The sequence below is a fragment of the Ostreococcus tauri genome, assembly GCF_000214015.3.
Source record: "Ostreococcus tauri WGS project CAID00000000 data, contig chromosome 03, whole genome shotgun sequence".
Classification (NCBI taxonomy): domain Eukaryota; kingdom Viridiplantae; phylum Chlorophyta; class Mamiellophyceae; order Mamiellales; family Bathycoccaceae; genus Ostreococcus; species Ostreococcus tauri.
In genome coordinates this window covers 446,411-460,906 of record NC_014428.2, presented here as the reverse complement: position 1 = coordinate 460,906, position 14,496 = coordinate 446,411, and the positions used below count along the sequence as shown (strand labels likewise).

General features: G+C 56.9%; 4 protein-coding genes across 4 annotated transcripts in view; 1 reads left to right on the top strand and 3 right to left on the bottom strand.

Moving 5' to 3' along the window:
• The window catches only part of OT_ostta03g02825 (Thioredoxin-like fold), a gene marked incomplete at both ends in the record, with an annotated part of 1,803 nt that extends 972 nt beyond the window's left edge, over positions 1-831 (bottom strand). Inside the window, one exon of the mRNA XM_003078146.2 lies at positions 1-831. This exon is cut by the window's left edge and continues 972 nt beyond it. Within this exon, the coding sequence (XP_003078194.2) occupies positions 1-831 (831 nt within the window).
• A 116-nt stretch (positions 832-947) lies between these two features.
• On the bottom strand, positions 948-3,221 carry OT_ostta03g02820 (3-isopropylmalate dehydratase, small subunit; the record flags this gene model as incomplete). The annotated part of the gene is made up of 1 exon (XM_022984778.1): positions 948-3,221. One exon carries the CDS (start codon positions 3,219-3,221, stop codon positions 948-950), a length of 2,274 nt encoding a protein of 757 aa, XP_022838506.1.
• A 455-nt stretch (positions 3,222-3,676) lies between these two features.
• OT_ostta03g02810 (Prefoldin) lies at positions 3,677-13,004 on the top strand (the record flags this gene model as incomplete). Its single annotated transcript, XM_022984777.1, has 2 exons — positions 3,677-11,986; positions 12,036-13,004. 2 exons carry the CDS (start codon positions 3,677-3,679, stop codon positions 13,002-13,004), a joined length of 9,279 nt encoding a protein of 3,092 aa, XP_022838505.1.
• A 7-nt stretch (positions 13,005-13,011) lies between these two features.
• On the bottom strand, positions 13,012-14,357 carry OT_ostta03g02800 (unnamed product; the record flags this gene model as incomplete). Its single annotated transcript, XM_022984776.1, has 2 exons — positions 13,012-13,035; positions 13,068-14,357. 2 exons carry the CDS (start codon positions 14,355-14,357, stop codon positions 13,012-13,014), a joined length of 1,314 nt encoding a protein of 437 aa, XP_022838504.1.
• Positions 14,358-14,496: the final 139 nt, after the last annotated feature.

The following is a 14,496-nucleotide window of genomic DNA, read 5'->3' as shown; positions in this document are numbered from 1 at the left end:
TGCCGAGCTCGACGAGCTCGACGCCGGCGTCTTGCCTGCGTGCGCCTCAAAGTACTCCTTGGACTTTTCTGGATCACCGACCATCGTCGGATCCCCCGGGGTCCAACCCGCGGGACACACTTCGCCGTGCTCCTTTGTGTACTGAATCGCTCGCAAGAGGCGCAGCGTCTCGTCGACGCTTCGACCGACCGGCAAGCTATTTACCGTGATCTGCTGCACCACACCCTCATCATCGATGATGAACAACCCTCTCAAGGCGATACCGGTGTCCTCGAGTAGAACCCCGTACTTGGCGCTGATCTCTTTCGTTCGATCCGCCACAAGTGGGATCCGCATCGGGCCCAACCCGCCGCTCTCGCGTTCCGTCATTGTCCACGCCAAATGACTGTACTCACTGTCCGTCGACACCGCGATCACCTTCGCCCCTAACTCTTCGAACTCGCTCGCACGATCGTTAAACGCCGTGATCTCGGTCGGGCACACGAAGGTGAAATCCAACGGGTAAAAGAAGACGACGCAATATCCACCTTGCGCGTACTCCTTAAGATTGATCCGTCCGAGCTCCCCGTCGATCACCGCCGGGGCGTCGAACCCGGGCGCTTGCTCACCGACGAAAACCTCCGATCGAGGGTAGCGCACTCTCGTCGTCGCGTCGTCGGCGTACGCGCGCGTGAATCGCTGCGCGTGAACGAGATTCCGCGCACGCTGCGTCATCGCGTTCGAGTTCGCGACGACGGCGCGCTCGGCGCACGGGAGCGTCGTGCGCGAGACGGTGTGCGTCGCGACGGCGCACGCGCGCTGGGCGACAGCGCGCGCGGCTCGACGGAACATTTCGAACGCGAGACGCCGACGTGTGCGGACGGATTCAACCGTGTTAGTTATCTCTTGGGGGCCTGATGCCTGTGCGCGTTAAAGAATGGCGAGACAATTTATTAAACAATGTCGCCCTAACGCGCGGCGGAGGTTGCCTGGGGGTAACCGGCGCCGTTGAGCCACGGATACTTCTCCGTGCGCATTTGTTCGAAGGCGGAAATATCGGCGTCGTGCTGCATCGTGAGCCCGATATCGTCCAAACCGTTGATGAGGCAGTCCTTGCGGAACGGATCGACGTCGAACGGAATCTTTTCGCCGTTGGAGCGGATGATGACCTGGTTAGGGAGATCGATCTCGAGCTCTTGCTTGGCGTTCGCGTCAGCCATGAGCGTGTTGACAGTCTTCTCGTCGAGCACTATCGGCAGCATGGCGTTCTTGAAGCAGTTGTTGAAGAAGATATCCGCAAAAGCGGTGGAGATGATGCATCGAATGCCGAAGTCATTGATCGCCCACGGTGCGTGCTCGCGAGAGGAGCCGCATCCGAAGTTGTTACCGGCGATTAAAATGGAGGCATTGCGGTACGGCTCGTTGTTGAGCACGAAATCCGGGCGTTCCTTGCCTTCTTCGTCGTAACGCATTTCGTAGAAGGCAGACACGCCGAGACCGGTACGTTTAATGGTCTTCAAGAATTGTTTCGGTATGATCATATCGGTGTCGATATTCTGGAGCTCCATGGCCGCGGCAACGCCCTTGAGGGTGGTGAACTTGGCCATGCCGCCAGCGCCGGAAGCACCGGCGCTCTTCTTTGCCGGCGCTGGGGCGACGACGAGGTCACCAGACAAGAAGTCCTTGCTCTCGCGTTTGCCCGGAGCGTCGTCACCGGTCAACCCAACGCCAGACCCCAAGGTACGGACGTCTGTGAGCTTACCGGTGATCGCGGCCGCGGCGGCCATGGCAGGGGAGACCAAGTGCGTGCGACCACCATTACCTTGACGGCCCTCGAAGTTACGGTTGGACGTGGACGCGCAGCGTTCGCCCGGGAGTAACTTGTCCGGGTTCATCGCGAGGCACATCGAGCAACCAGGTTCGCGCCAGTCGAAACCGGCTTCCTTCAGAATGACGTCCAAGCCCTCAGCCTCGGCTTGCTCCTTGACCAAGCCGGATCCCGGGACGACCATCGCGTAGACGCCGTCTGCGACCTTCTTCCCCTTGGCGACGGCGGCAACGGCGCGCACGTCTTCGATGCGGCCGTTCGTACACGAACCCACGAAGACCTTGTCCACCTTGACGTCTTGCATCTTCGTGCCCGGGGTGAGACCCATGTAATCGAGAGCACGCTGCATGGACTTGCCACGCGCTTCGTCAAAATCCTTGGGGTTCGGGACGACACCGGTGATTCCGACGACATCTTGCGGGGAAGTACCCCACGTCACCGACGGCTCGATGTCAGAGGCCGGGATGACGATCTCTTGGTCATACTTCGCCCCCGCGTCCGAGGCGAGGGACCTCCAGTACTCCACGGCCCGGTCCCAAGTCTCGCCGCGCGGAGACATCGGACGCCCCTTCAGGTATTCAAAAGTGATGTCGTCCGGAGCGATCATGCCCGCGCGAGCGCCGCCTTCGATCGCCATGTTACAGATGCTCATGCGAGCTTCCATGGAAAGTGAACGAATGGCCTCACCCGCGAACTCGATGACGGATCCGTTCCCGCCCGCCGTGCCGATCACGCCGATGATGTGTAAAATAATATCCTTGCTCGTCACCCCGTCTCCGAGCTTGCCGTCGATCGTGATGCGCATATTTTTACTCGGCTTTTGCAACAAAGTTTGCGTCGCGAGCACGTGCTCGACTTCGGACGTACCGATCCCGAACGCCAGCGCCCCGAACGCCCCGTGCGTCGCCGTGTGCGAGTCCCCGCACACCACCGTCGTTCCCGGCAGCGTGAACCCTTGCTCCGGTCCGATGATGTGCACGATCCCCTGTCGCTTATCGTCCATCCCGAAATACGTCACCCCAAAATCCTTCACGTTCTCCTCCAACGTCAACACTTGCACCCTGGAGTCCATCTCCTGAATGAACGTCTCCGCGCTCACGAACGCGCTTCGATCGCTCGTCGGCACGTTATGATCCACCGTGGCCAGCGTGTTATCCGGTCGTCGCACGTCCCGTCCCGCCGTTCGCAGCCCCTCGAACGCCTGCGGCGACGTCACCTCGTGAATCATGTGTCGATCGATGTACAGCAGGAGCGTCCCGTCCGCCTGCGTGCGCACCGCGTGATCCGCCACGATCTTATCGTACATCGTGCGCGCCGTCGCCTCGGTCACCGCGGCGCGTCGACGCCATCCCGAGGGGTTTCTCGCGCGCGATCGACGCGCGCACGGCGTCACGCGCGCGCGCGCGAGCGCCATCGCGTCGACGTGTGCCGCGCGACGCGCCGCCGACCCTATCCGCACGCGCCCTCGAGGGGGTCTGTGTCGAGTCATCACTCGCGCACGGGACCACCCCGTGGAGGCCGCGACGGGGTGGTGCGCACACGACGGGTCTTGACTCGTCGAAGACCCCCTCGAGCCCACGCCGAGGACGGGCGCGCCGACGTCGATCGATCGGCCGACGCGCGCGCGCTGAGAGACCGCGGCGCGGGTTCGCGACTCGAACGCACGCGCGCGCGGGCGACACGGATCGATCGCGCGCGCGGGAAGGGGCGAGGACGTCGCTCGAGGACGTGGTCGACGAAGACATTTCGAACATTTGCGCGACGGAGACATCCGTTGAGCGTCATCTTTCGCGCGTGGACGCGCGTGAGGGGTCGCGGTGGGCCTACGTCCGTGGGAGAGAGGGCGCGTGAACGGTGCTCGAGGTCGAGATGGGGGCGCTGGAGGTCGTGGGGTCCATGAAGGCGCGCGCGAGAGCGCGCGGGGCGGCGCGAGAGGCGACAGAGCGGACGCGCGAGCGGGACGCGCTCGGATCGAAGCGACGACGATTAGCGGCGCGCGCGCGGGAGATGGAGACTTTTAGACGAAGCGCGGTCATCGCGCGCGCGGACGCGAGGGAACCGAACGAAGCGCTGGAGTCGCGTTGGTCGGGGGCGGGAAAAGTCGGCATGGCTGGTTTCGACAGCGCGCCCGGTTTCGCGTCGTTCAGTTGGATGAGCGACGAGGAGTATGAGTACTATGAATCGACGCACGAACACGACGATGCCGAGGACGAAGAGTACGAGCACGAAGAGGATGACAGTGCGGATATTCAGAGCTTTGACGGTACCACCACCGCTGAAAGTGCCGCGACGCTGAAACCGATCGAACGCGTTGATAACGAGTCCAAGATCTTGTACGCTGGAATCGCCGCTGCCGCCGTCATAATCGGCGGAAGACGCATCGGCGCGATTGAAAAGCGGCATCCGCCTCCACCGATGGCGAAGGTGACGACGTCAACGACTTTGAAGACGGAGAAGGAGAGGAAGGTGAAGGAACGGAAGGCTGCGTTGCCGCACGCGGCTGTGGAAGGCGCCAGTGAGGCCATCGCGATGCCTCCGAACGTGACGCGAGGCGCGACGTTCGCTGGCGTCGCCTCGGGCGTCCTTGTAGCTGCGGCGGCGCTTGGAGTCGGCTTCTCGGGGTCGTACAGTCGTGAGGATGAGGAACGAGCTCCGCGAGGACCTCCAGTGGACAACAGGAGCGCCCAGAGACGCCTCGAACTCTTGCGCGAATCGATGATTCTTGAGTTCGAGACGGAGATTGAAAAGCTTGGAGCGTTGAAAAAGGAGAAGAATGACGATCTTAAGACACTTAACGATGAGTTCATGCGCCGCATGAAGGGAGTGGAGCTTGGCGCGATGCGCCAAGAAGCGGTTCAAGGTGCAGCCGCTGGCGAACAAAGTTCACGAGAGTTGGAGCGAGTGCTCACAGAGTTGAAGGCGGAGCACGCGAAAACTCTCCATGAGAATGAAGCCGCGTTCGACGCGCGAGAGAAGGCGATGCAGGAAACCATCGTGAAACTTCAAAACGCCCTGAGCATTGCCGAGGCGGCTCTGCAAGAGGCGAAGGATGTCAATGATTCGATGGCTAGTCGACACGAAACCGAACTTAGAGCGGCGAGAGGGTTGATTCGTGCGGAACGGGAACTCGGAAGGAGTGAGGCGAGCAAATATCAATCGTGTCTGGATTTAGAGCGCGCGCATGTCGCTGCGCTTCGTTCGAATCTCGCCCTTACGAAAGTCACCTCGAGTGAGCGATTCGCTGCTCTTCAAGAGCAGTTGAAGACGATTTGCGAATCCTATTCCAAAACCATCTTGGAGGAGAGAGCTGCGTTTGCCGAAGCGCTCGCTACGAAGGAAGCGGTCGACAACAATTCATCGACGGCTGAGGCTGAATTCCGCGCGAAGATTTCAGAGGTTCGCGCCGAAGCCGAAGCCGAGGTCAATTCTTTGATGGCTAAATACGATAGCGCTCTACGCTCAGCTGCGGGCGAGCGTCGCGCTCTCAAGGCTTTGTTGGATTCCGAAATGGACAAGACGGGCCCTCGTCAAACCAGCGAGTATGTTTCATCTCAAATCCAAGGTGACATAGCCGCTGCTGAAGTCTTAACTAGTAGCAAACTCAACGCTGCGATTCTCGACGCACAAATCGAGTTTGAGCAGCGCGTCGTCGCTCTGAAGAAGACCCATAACGAGGAGCTTGAGCGTATCAAAAGGAGCGCCGATCGAGAGACGGATGGGAAGATTCGTGCGCTCGAGGAAGCGCATCAAATCTCTCTCAAAGCGACTTCCGCGTCTCACGACAAAGCTTTGACAGAAGCTCGAGCTGAAGCTGACAGAAAAGTTGCGGAGGCCGAAGAGCGTGCTCGGAGCGAGATTGCTTCGATGGGCACGAGCGATTCCGCGAAAGCCGAATTGTTAGCGAGATTCGAGGCAGAGCGACTGGAGATGAACGCAAGATTAGAAAGCGAACGGAGTCAGATGAGAGAGGAAGTGACGTCATTGAAAGCGGACTACGACAGAATGCTTTTAGAGGCCATCTCACAGATGCGATCGGAGGCTGAGTCAGAGGCCGTCTCGGCCATCGCAAAGTTACAGTCCGAGAAGACGGAGCTCGAGCGAGCGCTCTCGGACCGCGCATCGGTGAGCGACGCCCAGCGCAACGAGAGATTGAATGCCACGCTTCGCGCTGCGCAGATCGACTTCGAGCAGCGCGTCGTTGCAATGAAGAAGGCGCACGTAGCGGAGTTAGAGCGCATCAAGTCTAGTTCTGATGGTGCTGTGCAAGCAGCTCGCGCTGAGTCTGCCCGCCAGCTTGAAGCATCGACGCGTGAGCTCGATGAACTCAAGGCAGAGATGGCAAAGAGCGTTCCCGAAGCCGAAGTTTCAGCGGCAATAGCAGAGTTACAGAAGCAACTGGCTGATCGTGCTGTCATCGAGAGCAATTTGCGCGCCCAGATAGCATCCGTGCAACAAAGTCTGGAGAGTTTGCAGGCCAGTAGCTCTGATACCAACGCACAGCGTGATGCGTTGCAAGCGCAGGTATCCCGACTGGAATCTCAGCTTGCCGAGATGCAGAAGTCCAAGGATGCGTACGACACTAAGATTATCGAACTTAAGGCCAGCGCAAAGAGCGCACTGGACGATGCCACTTCGCGTAAGGACGTGAAAATTGCAGAGTTGAAGAAGGAGCTTGAACACCAGATGTCTTTGCTTGAAGAGCAACGCTCAATGTCTGACACTCAACTGGTTCGGGCAGTAGCGGAATTGAGCGCAGAATTGCAGGCTTATGAGAGTGACATATCGCAACTCGACTCACAGCGTCGTCGACTCGAAACCTTGCTCTCAGATGAGGCGTCGAAAGTGACTGAATTGTCTAGTGTCGTTGACGATCTTAAATCGCAGCTGCAGAATCGTACGACGCTTGAAGTCAACATGCGGTCTCAGCTGGACGCCTCGATCGCTGAGATTGAAGCATTGCGCAGAGCATCTGAAGTAGACGCTGAGACCAGTAAATTGATGTCTGACGCGACTACTCAGCAAATTAGTGCGCAAGCAACGATCGACTCGCTCGAGTCAAAGCTCGCTGCCCTCCAGAAATTGAACGGCACGTACGAGTCGGAGATCGCGAGTCTCAGGGCGGAAGTTAGTAGCGCGCCAACTTTCGACCCGAGGGACGCTGAGATTCGAGAATTACAGGAGCAGCTCACGATGCAGTCTGATTTGCTCGAACGGCAAAAGAGAGATTCGGAGACTCAACTTGTACGAGCCGTCGCAGAACTGACCGTTCAGCTGCAATCAGCCAAGGAGAGAGATATGACTCAGCTGAATGAATACGTCATCGAAATTGAGAAACTCAAGTCAATCCTTTCTGAGCGCGGCGCTCCCGAAAACCTTTCTGCCGTGGTTTCTGACTTGAAGAACCAGCTGGAGCAGCGCGCTGCCGTCGAGTGCGATCTTCAGAGACAAGTCTCTACCGTGAAGGCTGAGCTTGAAGCGCTACGCAACGCGCCCAAGCCCGAACCGATCATCATCGAACCGACAGACAAGCTGAATGCTCAACACGCAAAGATTGAAGCGCTTGAGTCCCAGCTCGCTGAACTGCGAAAGTCGAACGAAGCGTACACGCAGGAGATTGCGTCGCTCAAGGCGAGTGCGAGCGCCGCGTCGAATGAAGAATCATTGCAAGTGCTTCAATTGAAGACGCTTCTAGAGGAGCAATCCAAGCTTCTCGGGGAGCAAAAGGCTAGCTTCGAGGCTGAGCTTATTAAGGTCGTGGCCGAAATTCAATCGGCGGATGAGGCGGAGCTCCTTAAGGCCGTCGCCAAATTACAAGGTAAGGAGCCCCCCGTGAGATCGACCAGTGTGGATGTCGTTACCGTCGGTGGCGCGGACTTGAATGCCATGCTTCGCGCTGCGCAGATCGACTTCGAGCAGCGCGTCGTTGCAATGAAGAAGGCGCACGTAGCGGAGTTAGAGCGCATCAAGTCTAGTTCTGATGGTGCTGTGCAAGCAGCTCGCGCTGAGTCTACCCGCCAGCTTGAAGCATCGATGCGTGAGCTTGATGAACTCAAGTGTGCTCTCTCCGAGCGTGGTTTGGTGGAGGATCTGTCGGGGGTCGTGGCTGAGCTCAAAATGCAGTTGAAAACACGTTCCACCATTGAGCTCGAACTGCGCTCGAAAATCTCCACCGCAGAGGCAGAGCTTGAGACGCTGCGCAATGCGCCGAAGTCTGAGCCACGGAGCGAGCCGTCGCGTGGTTTCTCATGGCCCTTCAGGAAGAAGTCGTCTGAAGAAAACACGGATGACGAGAGAGTCATAGAACTTCAATCGACGATTGAAACGCTTGAGTCCCAGCTCGCTGAACTGCGAAAGTCGAACGAAGCGTACACGCAGGAGATTGCGTCGCTCAAGGCGAGTGCGAGCGCCGCGTCGAATGAAGAATCATTGCAAGTGCTTCAATTGAAGACGCTTCTCGAGGAGCAATCCAAGCTTCTCGAGGAGCAAAAGGCTAGCTTCGAGGCTGAGCTTATTAAGGTCGTGGCCGAAATTCAATCGGCGGATGAGGCGGAGCTCCTCAAGTCTACCCGCCAGCTTGAGGCATCGACGCGTGAGCTCGATGAACTCAAGGCAGAGATGGCAAAGAGCGTTCCCGAAGCCGAAGTTTCAGCGGCAACAGCAGAGTTACAGAAGCAACTGGCTGATCGTGCTATCATCGAGAGCAATTTGCGCGCCCAGATAGCATCCGTGCAACAAAGTCTGGAGAGTTTGCAGGCCAGTAGCTCTGATACCAACGCACAGCGTGATGCGTTGCAAGCGCAGGTATCCCGACTGGAATCTCAGCTTGCCGAGATGCAGAAGTCCAAGGATGCGTACGACACGAAGATTGTCGATCAGAAGGCTTTTGCTGATAAGCAACTCACAGAGGCTGTGGCAGAGCTGCAAAGCCTCGCAGAAAAGCAACTTGTCGAAGCTGTCGCTGAGTTGCAGACAGCTGCCAATTCCGAAAAAGCCGCGCTCGAAGCGTCCTACCGATCGAGCGCCGGCGAGCGACGCGCACTTTACGCTCTGATGCGCAATGAGGCTCTCAAGCAATCGGCCGCTGCGATGGTGGACTTCACCGCAGAGGTTGCAGCCGCTGAGGCGCGCTCGACTATGTTTTGGGAGCAGAAAATCCGAGAAGCCGAAGAGGCAAAGAGATCTGAGATTGCCAGTCTGAAACGCGATTACGAAGAGAAGATTGCGGCGCTCAGCGCCGCGAGCTCTGAAGACACTTCTATTCGGCTTGTCCGAATTCAACTTGCCGAATCAATCGATAACGAGGCTGAGCTTAAGCGCCAACTCGAGGTGATCAAAGCACAGCTAGGGGAGCAGGAAAGGGACGAGGTCTCCGTTGAAAGATTCCGCAGGACCAAGAATATCTTCAGAGCGGTTCGAGGATACTTTACGAACTTGCACGACGCCTCTCTTTCGCAGGAACGCGACTCACTCAAGGAGCGTTTGGCGCAGCTCGAGTCTGAGCTCGTTGAAAAGCAGAATTTGAATAAATCATTCGAACAGACGATTCGAGACCTCAAGTCCTCAATGACGAATGTTGAGGATTCGCCGCGTGACGACGAACAAATCGAGCGGCTGAAACGTGAGCTCGCTGAGGCGACAGAAGCATCTGAAAAGGAACTGCTGCGGGCCGTCGCTGAACTTCAAGCGAAGGCGCACGCTGACATGACCGCGCTGCGAGTTTTGGTCAAGACGGAAGCGGATGAACGCGTTTCTCAAGCTGAACAGTTGTTCCGTGAGGAACGGCAGGCGCTCATGAATGCACACAAGATCGAGGTTCAAACGCTTGAAAATGCCTCGAGAACGTCTCTCACTCGTGATGAAACAATCAAGCTTAACGAATTCGAAGAGATTTGGAGGGCCCGACTTGAACAGGCAGAACGCGACGCAAAAACTCAGGCAGAGAGAAGCACCGCGCAGTATGAAGCGAACGTGAAGCGGCTTGAGGCACGTCTCAAGGAGACCGAAGAGGGCTATGAGATGACCATTAAGCGACTCAACAAGGCTCTCAAACGATCCGCCAGCGAGAACGAAGACAAACTCAGGCACGATGTCGCACAAGCGCGAAAGGAACTGGATGCGTTCAAGCGCAAACAAGACAAGCGCGACGGTGGTAAATCGAAGACGGTGACTTACACTTACTCTTTCGAAGGGGATGCTGCCGAACTCAAACGTCTCAAGAAACAGCGCGACGCGCTGCAGGAGAGGCTCGAGCGAGTTGAAGCCGAATACGCTGCGTCGACTGATTCGGTCACGCCAGATTTGAGACGACGAATCGACGAGCTGGAAGAGCAAATGGTCGAAATTCGCTCGCAGCACAACCAAGACATGAAGGAGGTGGTGACTCGCATGGAGTCGGAACAGCTTTCGGTCGAGCGCCGATTGCAAGGTGAACTCGATGCCGCTCGCAAGGCGCTGGAAAAAGCCGAAGCCGATTATGAGACTTCCATTGACAAGGCAAAGAGCAGCGGCGGTATTTTCTCGCGCTTGTTACGCAAATCTTCAAGCGAAGATTCTCCGCTGCGAGACGTCGAAGAACGGATTCGAGAAGAAACCGAATTGTTACAAGCTGCTCAGAAGGAACAACGCGAATCGAAGCTACACGAGGACGAGTTACGCAAAGAAGTCGGCAACTTGAAGATGAAACTTGCAGAACTGGGCAAAATTTCCGCTGACGAGATCGCGAAGCTGAAGGACACATTGAAGGACGCTAGCGACGACGCCGTTACCACCGCTGCGTCAGAGATCGATTCCGTGGTAAATAAGTATGAGCGTCAAATTACCGAACTTCAGAAAACGAAGGATGAAACGACGCTTGACGCCGTTGCAAAGTTGATGGCGGAGGAACAAAAGAAACTTGTCGCCGCAGTTGCACAACTTACGGCTGAGCGAGATCAAGCTCTGAACGCGGCCGAGAAGAAATATTCCGAGGAACTCGCACATGTCACTCGAAAGTTTACGAAAATGCGCGACGAAGAGAGCAAAAATCTGTCGGAATTGCTCAGCAAACTTTCTACTCTAGAAGCCGATCGCGAACAGTTGCGGCTTGATGCAAACGCGTGGAAGGACCAAGTAGAAGCGTATGAAGAGCGCATCAAGCGCCTCGAAACTGAACGTGACGATATTTTATCAAGGTTGAAGAGTAGCGAGGCCGAATCAGCCGCTAATCAAGAAGCCGCCGCGAAGGGAGAAGAGCTCGTCAAGGCGGTCACGAAAAAATCACGCGAGGATAACGATGAGGCTGTTGCGATGGTCGCTGAAATCCTTCGAAAAGTGGCCAAACTCGAGGAGGAATTAGTCGTCCGGCAATTGGATAGAGATAACTGGAAAGGTAACGCTGTGGCTGCCGAAGAACAAGTGGAAAGTCTCCAGAATGAGCGCGAAGATCTCTTGCTTAAACTGAATAGAGCTGAAGCAAACGAGTCAAGGCTCACTGAGAAGGAAGTGGAACTTGTCCGCGTCCTGGCGGAAAAGAATACGGAAGTCCAGACTCTCGTGAAGAAGTACGAAGACGATCTGCAGCGTGCCATCGCTGCACTCATGGCGGAGAAAACACTTGCGTATAACGAGGAGGTACAAGCTGCCGTGTTGCGTGCGAGGGAAGCCGAAGCACTCGTCGATTCATTGAGACGCGACTTTGATAAGAGCGTTCGCGACTCGTCCAAGTCACTAGTGAAGGAGCTTAAATCACGTGAGCGTGACCTCGAAAGACAACTTACGAAGGCGCGCCAAGAATATACAGCGCAGGCCAGGAAGATGGAGGAAATCCAACTTCGGTTGGACACAGTTACGTCTGAGTACAAGGAGGCGCAGGCCAAATGGGAGAGGTCCATGACCATCATGAAGCAAGACTTCGAGCGACGCGCTCAAGCGGACAAGGTGACGTTGGATGAGAAGATTGCGTTTTACGAGGAACGCACTAAAGTGCTATCGGAGGAACTCAAACTCGTGAAATCGCAGGTGTCTGCACCGCAGAAGGCTGTTCCGGCGCCCGCCACGACGGTGGTCAAGCGTCCACTCTTCGAGTTCAACAAGGGAAAAGTCGCCGAGGCTCAAGCGAGAGCGGACGATGCTGAAAGACAGTTGTTGGCTGCAACTTCAGAGATGGAAGCGCTTCGAGTGCAGCTATTAGAGGCGGAGAACGCGCCAAGGCGCCAAATTGGCCGCCAAAGAATCCGCAAAGTCAACCAAGAAACCCAACTTTTTTGATCAGCTATTCAGTGTGATGAAAAACAAGAGGGTACAGGACGTTGAAATGCGACTGAACGAGATTGAACGAGCGAAGGATGCGCAGCTGAATCAACTGAAGGAATCTTACGAACAAAAGATTGTTGACTTGCAATCTTCCACTGCTTCAGATGATAAGGCACGGGCCTTGCAAGCGGAGTCCAGCAAAGTCAAGGCTCTCGAGCGCGAGCTCGAGGCTGCGGCGAAGAAACTGAGCGCTTTGCAAACGGCGAGTCAGGCCGAAATCGCGGCGGTGAAAAAGGCTGCCCGCGAGGAGTACGATGCGAAACTTAAGGCTCTCCAAGAGAAGGTGACGAGTCTGGAGGATCAACTCGCAAACGCATCCAAGGTTGCGAGCGAACAGATGGAAGCAGCGAAGAAGGCAGCCAAATCTGAGCGCGATAGTATGGAAAAATCATTACGAGCGGAATTAGCTGCCGCGAAGAAACTTGCGGAGGACGCAGAACGCGCCGCGAAGCGAGAGCTCGTGACAGCTCTACGCGAGGCGGAGCTGCAGGCTAAGAACGATCTTCGAGAGCAAGCCAAGAGGCTTGCTGAGGAGCGATCCAAGTCCGAGGCAAGAATTCGCGAGACTTCAAAGATGGCAACCGACAAGCTCAAGGCGAGGATCGCCAACTTTGAGAAAATGCTCGATGAACGCGAAGCAGACATTGAGGCGAGGTTTAACGCTCAATTTGATAAGCTCGTGGTTGATTTCCGCCGAGAGGTTGAGAAACTTCAGAGGCAAATTCAAGATGCCGAGGCTCGTGCCGATGAAATCGCCGCTTCCAAGCCGAGTCAAGCACAGGCACCACAAGTCATCGAAAAGATCGTCGAAGTCGAAAAGATCGTCGAAGTCGAAAAGATCGTCGAGAAGAGTGTGGAAAAGGACAACTCCAGTAACGAAATTCTCGGGATCTTTGAGCGACAATAAATCCAAACTAGCGATGGGCGTACTTGCAACGCTCCGGATGACGCATGCCGAGGGAGGACCCGCGTAAGTAACCTCAAGACCCTGTTGAGTTGTGAACGACACAGGACGAACTCGAACGGAAGTCGCATACTTCACCGGTCCATGTTTCGAACAAAACGGCGTATCGTCCACTCTACTCGCGGGACAGCGCCACGCTTTACCATCATTGTGCACGCATCTCTCTGACTGCGTTGCGGGCTGCGTGTTCGCCTGTTGGGCTGCTTGAGTCTCGCGAAACACCATCGCAGCCATCTCACCGTTCGTCTTCGTACCTTTCTGCAGTCCGAATGGGGGGATGATGACGACATCGGCGTCCATGCCATAGCACCGCACTCGAACCATGACGCCCACAGAGTGGCGAACGACGTTCATTTCCGTCTGTCGCGTCGCTGGAACGGAGCTATCAGCCTCAGAATCATCCGCCTGCGGCGGCAAGGCAATGGGCGTCTCCTTCTTCACTGAACGAGGCAATTCAAAGTTGGAATCGACCTTCGTGACGCTCAGCGTTTCACTCTTAACTACCTTGGACTTTTTCGGTAACGGCATCGCCGGATGAACGAGTTGCGTGCGGTCTCGAGGCGGCGCCCGCTTGGACAATGTCACCACCACATCATTCTCCATCCCGCTTGCGAAAAACGGCTCATTCGGTTTCGGAAGCTCATCCAACGGCGGCAACCCGTTATCTCGCCAACATCTCTCGATCCACTTCTGTAAATCCTTATCGTACTCGAGCGCGTCGTCGTACGTGATGACGCTCGCGCCGTCATTAACCATGTTGCGCACCCCGGTCGTCGCTGCGGTCCGCAGCGCCTCCAAACCCCTCCAAACCTGCGCGTACGTCTCGTACGGCGACTCCGTCTTCTTCACAACCTCATCTCGCATTCTTCGACACGACTCCACGAAACTCGGATTGAGCCCTTTCCTCGCCCACTGCGCGAGCTCGGTCAACATGCGCTTTGTCTGCGCGCGATTCACGCGCGCGCACCGAAACGCCCACGTCCCGTCGCTCACCGCCGTCCCCTCCAACCCCCTGGCGAGCCAGCTCTCGTTAAAAATCCGCATCACCTGCGCGCACTCGCTCTCCGTCAACCGATTCGACGGCTCCGTCGTCGCGGAGAGCCACGCGCGTCGGACGCACACCATCGCTTCGCTCGCCGTGCTCGTTCTGCCCGCGCGCTCGCGCGCTTGCCTCAGGTCCAGCGGGGTCCCGATCGCGCTCGGGACGCGCTCGGCGATCGCCTCGATCGCGTCGTCGATCGCGTCGAGCGACGGCGTGGGATTCGTCATGGCCTCGGCGCGTCGAAGACTGGGCATCGTACACGACGCGTGCTTCGCCTATTGATGGATTCTCCACACAGGGATAAATCAAACGATATACGTGGGCGGCGCTCGACCGCGGAATTCACGCGCGAGGACGAGCGCGCGCGCTCGAACCGCACGTCTCGGCGCACGC